The following is an 11,350-nucleotide window of genomic DNA, read 5'->3' as shown; positions in this document are numbered from 1 at the left end:
CAGCATGGCGCCGGGGCCCCCCCCCCCCCCGAGATCCAGGAGGCACCAGTCACCGAGCCAGGGAGGCGCAGGGGGCCCCTCTGTACACTCTCTGGTGGATCCAGACGTGGGCTGGAAGTGCTTGTATTCCACTTCTGGGTCTGCTGCCAAGCACACCAGGGAGCACCCCGCATGCTTCCATGGGACACTCCATGAGCCCCAGCATCGCAGCATTCACAAGCCACCTGGTACCTCGAGGTATGTAGAAAAAACATTTAAAGCTGTCTCTATGTCCAAATCACTGAATCTTAACAAATCTCTCCAAATTGATTTGAACAGATTAAAGGGTCCTCTGATTCGATTCAGATTCGGAGATTTAGCCACTGAATCAGGCCGAATCTCTGCTGAATCGAATCAGGGCCTGAAGCTTTGCACAGCCCTAACGCCTAGAGTGTCTAGGAGGTGTGGTATCCCAAGAGATAGGATGAATGAGGCAGGAGGCTAGAGGAACATTCTGGTGTCTGCTGCCTCACCCAGACTGTCTCCAGGGACACCACACTTTTAGGACACTCTAAGTTTCCAGGAGGACTTAGTTTATGACAAGCATAGTCCCCAGACCTTAGCCCAGACAAGTTGCGAGACTGTTTGTTCTTTACTGGAAGTCATTCTTTATATAAGCTCCTATAAATAAAGTGCTGCTTCCACATCACAAGCCTTATCGAGATACTGCCAGTACCTCATTTGTTGCTTCAGGCACAAGTTGCAGTGCTCAGCCAAAGCTACGGCTGTGAGACAGTTAACATAGGAGTCTGTCATCTTGGTATGCACAGTGTTCCCAGACAGGTCTTTACTCACTAGCCAATGCAATGATGATGATGATCAGAACTGTGATGAGGACAATAACTGCAATGGGGACACTTTTCTCTTTTAGGCACTTCAGGCTGAAATCTGGAAGAGAGACATGAAAGAAAATCATGTGCATAGGAGATGTATCAGCCACCCCCAGATCATGAGAGTTGCACGTGCCTCCTGTCACAGAAGTATATTGAGCTTCCTTCCAGCGGCGGCTCCCTCCTGCCCATCCGCCTGCCTGCTTTCGCCTCCACCTCCACCTCCACCTCCTCCCATGGAGCAGCGGGGCTTCCCTCCACCTGAGGCGGTGGCAGTGGCAGTGGTGGTGGTGGCAGCTCCCTCCCCCTGCCTGCCTCTGCCTCTGCCTCCTCCCACAGAGCAGCAGGGCTTCCCTCCCCCTGAGGAGGTGAGGACTGTGGCTGTGGCAGCTCCTCCCTCCCCCCTGCCCACCTGCCAACTCTCCTCCACTTCTTCCCATGGAGCAGCGGGCCTTCCCTCTGCCTGAGAAAGTGGAGGTGGCAGCGGTGGCGGCTCTTTTCCCCCTCACCCGCCTCTGCCTCCTCCTCCTCCTGCAGAGCAGTGGGGCCTCCCTCCACCTGAGGAGGCGGTGGTGGCAGTGGCGGTGCGCCTCCCCCGCCCCTGACCCAGCTGCCCCTGCCTGTGCCTCCTCCCGCAGAGCTGTGGGGCTCCTGCCTCCCTGCCTGAGGAGGTGGAGCCCCCATAGCCAATTGCTACCAGCCCTCTAGGTGGTGCATGCGCAGTTGCCCAAAAGTATTATGGACAGACAGACACATAGACTGACAGACAGACAGACAGACTAAGCCCTTTATTCTACTAGAATTCATTCCCAGATTGTGACAAACTCAAGCAGACACCTTCAAAGGGTTCCAACAGCTTTTCAGGCTGTCATAGCAGACTTTAGGGGCAGGAGCTGGTTGATCAGGACAGCAATTTTTAGGGCCACCCCTGAGGTAGTGGCATTGGTTTAGGTACTACCAGGATTTTGTGTGTGTGTGTTTGTCTGTGGCGGAAGGGTGGGCTGATCTTTAATGAGGGCACAGAAATATCACTAAAGACTAGACCAGCTGCCATTTATGGACATAAATGTTGCTATGTTGTTAGAAGGCTCACTGTCAAGTCATCTGCAGTGACTGCGCCAAGGATACCTGAAATGCCATCTCTTTGTACCTGAGTTTCTCCACTGAAAGGCAATAATACAGATACTTTTTGAGTATTAGCTGATAAAGAGTGCTATAAAAAAGCTGGGTATTGGTTAGTACTATTCTTACTGCCTTAGATGAAGACAAAGCTCTTCCTGGTCTCAGTTCATATTCAGGATTTTCAGAAATTAATACTTATCTTAGATTCACCACATTTTCATATGCTCAGTCAGTGATGCCTTAGAGAGTAGCCAGATTTTCCAGGGGCAGGTGCCCAATGCTTGGTAATAATCCAGGGCCCTTTAAAGTATCTCATCTTAAAAAGGTCAAGGTTGTCCCATCAACTTTTTTTAACCAAAAGAAAATTGATTGAATTTGTATTTGATTCAATAAACATTTTCTTGTTCGTTTGCCCAACGTGCTGGTTGGGCTGGGATTGGAAACTCAGCCCAGCTGGGCTGACTTCCCATCCCCTGCGCTAGATCAGATTGTGAATGGGCTGACTTCCCATCCCAGCCCAATCTAGAGTGGGGGGATGTGAACTCAGCCCAGCTGGGCTGAGTTCTCATCCCGATCATAGGGCTGGGGAGGGGAACTGAGCAATTGGGCTCAGTTCCTTTCCCCAGCCCAATCCCAGCACTTGAGAGGGGAACTGAGCTCAGGCTCAGTTCCCTTCCCTTCCCCTGTGCTGTGATCGGCTTTCTGCAGCCTGGTGGTAGGAGACGGGGAGAGCCAGGGCTGCGCTCCCAGCTGCTTCTGGGAGCTCAACCCTGGTTCTCCCCTGTCTCCCACCTGCTGGCTGCTTTGAAATTTGAAACCTTTGAAATGGTTCAACTAGCCTTGTTCTGTTTTGAGGCTGTTTTGAAGTGCTTTGTTTCAATTCGATTTCACTGTTTCAAGATTGAAATGAGTCGAAACAGTGTCAAATTGAAACAGCCGGCAAAATTTTTCACAGTCCTAATAAACAGTGAAATGTGCATGAGCACTGAGAAAATGGTGGTGGTGCGCTTTTGAACTAAAATACATTGAAAATGTTTTAGTTTCAAAGCACACCACCACCATTTTCCTAGTGCTGACGCACATTTCGCCATTTATATTAATGAATGTGGCACAGCTCCAGGCATATTAGTTTGTGTGCTCCACAGACTTGATTAATCACGTCTGCTCTATATTGCTGGATTTCCAGCATGTTGGAGCAGATAAACATATGTGTATAAATACCCCCTGGTTGTTTTGTGATGCTTTAATGCACATTAAAATAAGCTAATGCACATTACAGCGCACATGTAAATGTGCCTGGTGTCTCTCTCTCTCCAAAACTCAGCAAAATGAAGCTCAGTTTTCATCTTTAAGTGATATACCTAATAAATAACAAAATAAATATTTACGGGAAGCTCTCCTCTGATGTTCTGCTGTCACCTGAGAAGGCAGTGTTGACTCTACCTCGCCACCTGTTACAAAAAAAACCAGACTCTCACTCACAATGGTCAATTCATTCTTCCATGCAGGGCCTGCTGCAACATAAGATAATTAATACATTCCCTCTGCTCAGTGTCTCCAAATCCTGGGTCCTTAATGTTCTGTGACAAGCCATCCTGTCCTATATTGAAGAGCTAGGGTGATTACAGAGTATGTTACACATTTGGCAACTTGTATATCACATCACCCCCTCCAGTGGCTCATAACAGAACCAACACCTGTTACTACCAGCTCATGAAGCAATGCAAAATGTATAATCTGGTGCTGAACAGCCAAGATTTGACCTTTACTGATAAGCTTACATGAAGTCACTACAAAAATATTACACTAATTTTTGCCCAGTTCATCTATTTTGAATAAGCTTCTTTCATGAGGCCAGGCTAATGACACTTGCCAAAAATGGGTGCTTTGGTCTTTCTACTAGCTATTGCATGGAAGATTGCAGTCTACTGCTGCCACCTGCTGAAGAAGTTACTTCTTCAGTTTGCAGAGTAAGAGACTTGTACTGTAGCTCTAGAAGTCCTTGGTTCAAGCCCTGCTGGTGACCCTGTCTGAAGTCATTCCAAGAGAAGAATCTGAGCAGTAGGCAATTAATAAATGCATCTGAAAAGAAAAAAAAAGAACAAGCAGGAGGGACTCAGAGAAATCAATATTTGCGTAGGCTGACCATAACATATCAATGGACAGAGGGTTCAGTCTACACCAGATGCACACCCCATGTAGGGCCTCAAACAGAATCAAGACTAAAGCTCACACAGGGAGCATCTACACGAAACACTAGAAGCTCAGTAGACTAAATTCTACTGCGCATTGCTGCATCATGGCAAAAGCTGTGCTAATATATTCATGTGCAGCAGAAGTAGTTTACTGTGCATTAGTGTCACCTAAAAGACACGCACCAGTGCTACTGTGCAGTAGTGCTGATTACAGTGCATTAAGTGAGTGCCTGTTATTACAGGTACTAAATGTAATGCACTATAATTACGGCACATTAATGCACATATAAACATGCCTATAGAGTTTAGCTAAGCCTTTTGGCCCTTATCCTAACTAGCAAGTCATTGTCAAAGTTTAACTAATAGCTTGACATAACACTACAAAAAGGTTTATTCTGAAATGCACACAGGCCAAGAAAGAGAGTGTCATATACCAACTGGAGGGCTGATTTTGGTCTCCAAAAGCTAGAGATCAGTTTAAAACCATTAAAGTGTCAGACATAATATCCCTGCCAACATTTTTGTTTGCGTTAATGGATTTCACTCTGAATATTCTTGCTACCTGTATCAATGCTCAAAGCACTGGTGGTTCTGCCATTTAAATGGCACCACACAGAGGGAAAAAGTATGTTCCTTTGACCTATTTTGAATTTTCCGTATTCTGATTTTGCTGACTGATTCCTTCATCCTATGCTTCGAGAGTTGAATAAAAGAAGCTTCTCATTCCTCTTCTCTTCTTCAGTGAGGAAGCGAGGATGACTGTCTTATCTGTGGGACCAGAGATGGCTGACATCCTCTTCTGTAACTGAGGAATTATTTCAGCCTTTTCTATTCTGGCCCCTGCCTGACATGCATAAGCCTGACCTTTTCAGTTTCTCCACCCAGGGTTTCCTGTCTCTTGGTCCTTCTCTTCGCCTTTCCCTGAGCCCTCTGTAGTGCCACAATACCATGCTGGAGAGATGGTACAGAAGGTACTCCCTATTCACTGCCCCAGATCTCCAGCTGAACCTACAGTCTTCCCAGGGTAGGAGACACCCAAACAAACAGCTAATGGAAAAGACAACCCTGAAGTAAATGAACATATTTCCATATCTTCTTTACCTCTCACAAAAAGCAGACCAAAATTGGGGTTGTCTCCTACAACTCTGTTAAGCCTCTCAAAAATCTCTCTTCACGAAGGGAAAAAACGATTACTTACTAGTATCATGTACATGTACTCGCTCTTCTGCCATTCTCTGACCAATCAGCAGTAAGACTGGGGCATTTCCACCTATCAGAAAACAAGAGAGAAGCAAGGTTTGTTTAATTGGTGATATAATTTTATCGGACCAGATGTTAGATGAGTTTTCAGAAACAAAGTGCTCGTGACATCATCACTTGTAGGGGTGGCATGTAGGCATGCCCCCCTCTCCTCCTGATCCCTGCTCTAATTAAACATTAATACCAATTGCCCGGGAGGGCCAGCAACATTTCTATTCAGGCAGTGCTGACAGAGTCAATTGATTCTTCATTATAATCCACCTGATTCCTGCTAAGTGCTCTTCAGTCCATGGGTGTTAAAGACCCAGTCTCCTTTTCAATGATCTTGATGTTTAACTGATTAGCTATCCTTCTGTAATTTGCTGCCAGTTAGCCATTCCTAGAACCATCTCTGTTTTATTTCACAGCCCTTCAGACTGTTTTAATTTCTAGCTAAAAACATTAACTCAAGTGCCTTGAGTAATATAATATAAAAATATTAACTCTGGCAGACATTAACTCAGGTGTGGCAATGACTGATAGTGAAGGGTGTGATACACTGTCAAGATACTCAAAAAGGCTAGATTTTGCTTTAGGAATCTGAATAAGAAAAGTGCATTTAACCATAATGACTACAGGAATAATAAAACAATGTCTTTTAACTATTTTTGCCTACTTCGTTGCATTTTTAACTTGATATATTACATAGATTAGTGTAGATTCCAATAAAATTGTATCTGGTTTTGCTTTGCTATTAAATTCAATAATACAGCTCTGTCCCCTTGCCTATTAGTAATTCTCCTAATTTCTCTTTAACTGGAAAAAAAAATATGTGGGGGGTTATATGTGATGATGCACCACATCATCTGCACCCCACTTTTCAAGCTCTGAGATCGGCCCATGACGATCACTCAGGATGGGTTATTTGAGGTATGCACTTCAAAAACTCCCCAAGAATACTTGGAGCAGAACCAATGCAAGAGAAGTAACTAATGACTGAATACCTTGAATGTTTGTCATATGAGCTGAGCACTCGCAGGGAATAACACAGAGATGAACACAGAGAATGAAAGACTTGCCCAAGGCAACATAGGAAGTCAAGTGCCAGGATGTGTGCAGCGTCCAACACAATGGAGCCCCAAACTGGTAACATCTCAGGCAGCGTCCTGAGGCAGCTGGCAAGTTGCTGGGTGGGTACTCCAATTTGGCTTTGTGAGCAGTTTTTGGGGGTTAGTTAAAATTCATTTCCTTCTGATTCCTGGTATTCCACACTAGCGTTGCCAGCTCTGTTTCAATCTATTCTTGAAGGTTTCTGGAATGCCAACATGTGTACCAAACACAACACGGATGTGCCCATGTGCTCACACATATCAGTTCGGGTTACGGTGAGTAGACATTACGTCCAAAAGGCAAATGCACACTACTACTACATTTTAAAAACCCACTGGACTACTGTATAAATTGGATTCAAAATTTAATATTTATTTTAATGAATGCTCTATCATTTGTCTCCTGGGTGACTCTCAGCAGTCTGCTGGAGATGTATATAGAGTTCCTGGACAGGGGCAATGCATAGGAGGTGCATGCGGGTGCATGTGCACCCCTTGAGCGTGGCGGTGCACTCCCTGCAAAAAGGTGCCACTGACACTGTTGGTGGCACCTGTGGGCGGTTGCCACTGGCCACACCACCGGTGGCGTCTGTGGACAGTCCACAATCACCATTGGCCACCGCCGGCGCCTGAAGGTGGTCGCTGACCCCTGGTTGCTGATCACCACCCCCTTGCCCACCGACAGTGCCAGTGGCATCGGTGGGAGGTCCCATCCTACTGCTGCCGGGCTTCCACTGCTCCCGCTGTGCTCCCGCCACCGCCTGTGCAGCTGAGCCCCACCAGCTGCCAGGGTCACACACCGTTCACGCTCCTGGAAAACGTCAGGGCAGTCCTGGAGGGTTGGCAACCCATGTTCCACACACCCCTGCCCAACAACCATTACTAAGGGGATGGGATATTCAAAGAAGCAGGGAGAATGTGAAAGAGAAAAAAATATATGTGATTTGTGGTTGCTGGGTGTCTGTGTGTGGTAAGGGAGTGGCAGAGGCCTGCAGGGAAACCTGAGAGGGATTTGCCAGACAGAACAAAGCAGACACACATGAAAAGTACCTGGCAAGGTTCATAAACAATGCAGAATCTGTGTGGTGTATATTTAAGATCCAGAGGGGCTTACACTTATTTCCAGCAGGGACAGAGTGGGAGGCAAAGACCACACACACAGGAGGGCATCTTGCATTTCTCATTCTTCCACCTCCCCCACAGACCTGTCCCAACACCAGGACCCATCAGCTCCCCAGTTATAAAATCTAACAACAGTGAATACTTTAGTGTGATGACTTGTGACTGCAGTTCACAAAGATCCCTGCATCTCTGCTAGCAGAAGCTTAAGCCCTTACTCACCTACTGCCTCCCTGGATCGAACATGCATGGACAGTAGAAACACAACAGTGGGCTCTGGAGTATGCCTCTACATCTATTTAGGGGATGCTGATGGGCTGTAACCTGGGACACCTGAGTTCTGCTCCTGACTGTGCTGCTCTGGGTACTTACAGGTCAGTCCAGGTCTCTACTGATGTCTTCTGGCACTTTTACTCCTCATCCAGCCAACATCGATTTCAGGCTCCCCAGAAAGATGCTGTGGCTTCTGCAATGGCACCACATAGCAAATGCTAACTCCTTCCCTCAAAGTTGGATACAGCTGCCACCTACAACACAAGAAATGTGAAATATGAAGGAACATCCCACACCCAGCTGCGCCCAAGGACACACAACAATGCAAGGCTGAGTATGAAATAGATTAAGAGAATCACAGAATCAGTGAGAAGTAGGGAAAGGGGTCAACTAGCCCGGCCCCTTGCCTGAGGCAGGATCATCCCTACCCGAACCATCCTACACAATCCATAATCAAAACTCTACATAAAACTACTGTCAACCCTGACACAACACAGGCATAACACCCTAACCTGGCACAGGTAAAGCAGGGGAACCATGGCAGCCAACATCTTGCTTCTGTGAAATGTCAATACCATGCTGAAGAGATCCAGGGTCAAGGGGCACACCCCTTACTATGGAAGAAGGCAAAAAACTCCACAGTCCATACCAATGTGACCATGGAGTAAAATTCCCTCTTGACCCCAAATATCATGATCAGTCTGACCTTGAGCAGAGGGGAAAGACCCGCTATCCAGGAACTTCTGGCTTTGGTCCCAGCAGGAGCATTGGCACACCCATCAAAGTCTCCAGCCTTTGCTGCAGCTTTGGTAGGCATGCAAACAAATTCACAAAATGAACTCAATGGTTTCAAATAAGAAGCTGTGTGCATCCAGATGAGTGTGGATGTGCGGTATGTAGTGCCGCAAACCAGTCTGCAGCACCACATGCTGCACATGCAGGTGTTCCCCATGCTGCTACTTTGTAGAAAAGGAGCAGGGCACTGCATGTGGCAGCAGTACGCTCCACCCAAAATTGAAGCTTGGCCAGCCAGAGGCACACTCCAGTTGTCGGCCAGGCTCCCTGCTACAGAAGCAGTATTGCCAACCCCACTGTGTCAAAAAAAGCCCCATGAGACAAACTCTTAAAAATCAAGAGATTTGGAATTTAAATCATGAGATGCTATTTTTGAAATGTGTGTGAGGGGGGGTTATTTATGAAAGTGTAGAGGGCTGTGGGTGTGTGTGTGTAGGGTTTGGAGACTGGGGAGGGGGCGGGCCCTGCATGCCCTGGCAGGATGCAGGGTATGTGGGTCAGGAGCAAGGGGCAGCTACAGGGCTGGGGGGGCTGTGGCTTGGGAATTATAGACACACACACACACACACACACACACACACAGAGTCACCCATGGCTCTGCTGCATGATTTGCCCCAGTCCTGGGGCCCCATTCACCCCGGCCCGTTCCTCGCTCCCTCCCTCACTGTGGGGGCCTTGATCTGACCCCCCACCGCCCCGGGGGGCCTTGATCTACTCCCCCCTCCCCACCCTACCCCTTACCTTCCACAGGCATACCAGCTTGGCACTCTCTACCTGAGCCAGAAGAAAAAAGTCCTAAGATTTGATCTCTCTATCAGCAAATCATGAGTCAGAGTTAATTTGACCTGTTTATCAGGAGTCTCATGATTTTTTTCATGAGAGTTGTCATTACTGCAGAAGTGCCATGGCTGCAACTCCTGGAGGCCCCTGGGATCCCAGGTAATGCTGCCGGGGGCTAGTACAGTTGCTGGACCCAGCCTCCCCTATCCCACCCAGGGTAACCTGCTGTGCGCCAGAGCCCCTGTGGCAAGGTGTTCCCCAGGGAGAGGTAGCAGCAGCACAAGGTGTGCCGCTGCTCCTTGTCCCCAGGGAAATATACGTTCCCACTGGTGGGGACATGCCCTATAATGTTAAAAATATTCTTCTGTTTTGTGGTCCTACACCCCTGCTGTTTTGTGGTCTTTTTGAGTTCTTCGCAACAGAAAAAAATGTCATATTGTTTTTCCATAGTCAAAAAAGAGTGAAAACTAAGAGCCGGCATTTTCTGATAGGTTCTTTGAGCCTATCAAGGGATGCCTTTAGTTTAAAAAGGTTGAGAGCCACTACTATAAGTCTCATTTCCAGCCAGCTCCGCTATTACGTACTCCTCACACAATTCTGTGTGCAGCACTGACATCCAGTGACCGTTCAGGGTAATGCAGGCCATATGTAATACCAGTTCTTTCTCATGGGGAAAAGATGGGGCAAGGTTTTAGAGAAGCATAAGCTTTCCTATGTGACAGCCTACTTCATCAGATGATACCCTTCCCTGCCTTCTGCTTGACTTCAAACTAACACAGCTGACCACCTGCCTTCCTAGACGGGGAGAATATATATCCAAAGAGGGACTGTCTTGTGGACTCACCCCTGCTGTTCCCAGTCAAATTTATGCCCATCACTCTAATTTACCCAGGATCCTTCTTGACCATTCTGGAGACATCTACACGTACAATTAGCATGTACCAATAAACTCCGGCACAGTTTGCATTGGCGTTTATTGCTGTCAGTGCAGCATTTGCATGTGTGCCCAGAACCACAGCACATTGAACTGGGGAAGAGCAGCAGGTATTTGAAAATCCTGGGTTCTCAATTAGCCATCCAACTATTGATTAGACACAAAGGCAGTTTAAGGCTCTGTATTGATAAAAGCATGGAGGGAAGGGGGCATGTATAGATGCATGGAGGTGAATGGGTGGAAGGTCGGAGAAATCATACTGTGTGTATGGGAATGGCTGGCTGGACAAACAGTAGTTCTGTAGCTAAGATTTTTCACTACACGGACACACAAGAAAATTAGGACCAATTTGTATTTACCCAGATGCCTGTCACCTGTTAAGACAAAACTTCATAACGGAACTGACACAAGTTTCAAGATACATCTGGACTGGTCTTTCCATCTGGTTCCCAAAGGCTGGACCTAGGTGGACTGCTCTCAGGTCAGTCAGACCCTGTGGGGTCATCTACTTGAGATGCCTTAATGATCAGTAGGCTATTCTACCGTGCATTAGCATGCCATGGCAGAAACCATGTTAATGCACACTAGAATTAGTTTACTGTGCATTAAGCATCCCCCCCAAAAAAACTATTCACCTTTGCTAATGCGCATTAGCGCAGGCTCATGTGCCTTTATCTAGTACCTTGTATTACAGGTACTAAACTTAATGCGCAGTAGCAAAGGTGCATTAATGAATGTGTAGATGTGGTCAGTGAATGTTTTCTTTGGCAAAACACCTGCCCTGCCCTGCCCTTTTATTTACATCCCTGACCTTCCCTCCCCTCCTTTTCCTTCAGATCACAGGAACAGGGGATTAAATAGGAGATTGTGGTGGGTAAGGGTCACAAATTTGGGGACCCACATTCAGTGCGGGTC

At 47.0% G+C, this 11,350-nt stretch overlaps 1 protein-coding gene across 1 annotated transcript in view; it reads right to left on the bottom strand.

Moving 5' to 3' along the window:
- LOC102375760 (early activation antigen CD69-like) overlaps positions 1-8,130 on the bottom strand; it is a 15,129-nt gene extending 6,999 nt beyond the window's left edge. Inside the window, exons 1-4 of the mRNA XM_006038653.2 lie at positions 8,026-8,130; positions 5,385-5,456; positions 3,380-3,442; positions 835-927 (exon numbers count right to left, since the gene is read on the bottom strand). Of these exons, the coding sequence (XP_006038715.2) occupies positions 835-927; positions 3,380-3,442; positions 5,385-5,418 (190 nt within the window). The 5' untranslated portion in view covers positions 5,419-5,456; positions 8,026-8,130. The remainder of the gene's footprint in view (positions 1-834; positions 928-3,379; positions 3,443-5,384; positions 5,457-8,025) is intronic.
- Between the last annotated feature and the right edge of the window lie 3,220 nt (positions 8,131-11,350).

The sequence above is a fragment of the Alligator sinensis genome, unplaced genomic scaffold (assembly GCF_000455745.1).
Source record: "Alligator sinensis unplaced genomic scaffold, ASM45574v1 scaffold369_1, whole genome shotgun sequence".
Lineage (NCBI taxonomy): Eukaryota > Metazoa > Chordata > Crocodylia > Alligatoridae > Alligator > Alligator sinensis.
The sequence above is the reverse complement of the archived record's forward strand: the minus strand, read 5'-3'. Positions and strand labels throughout refer to the sequence as shown.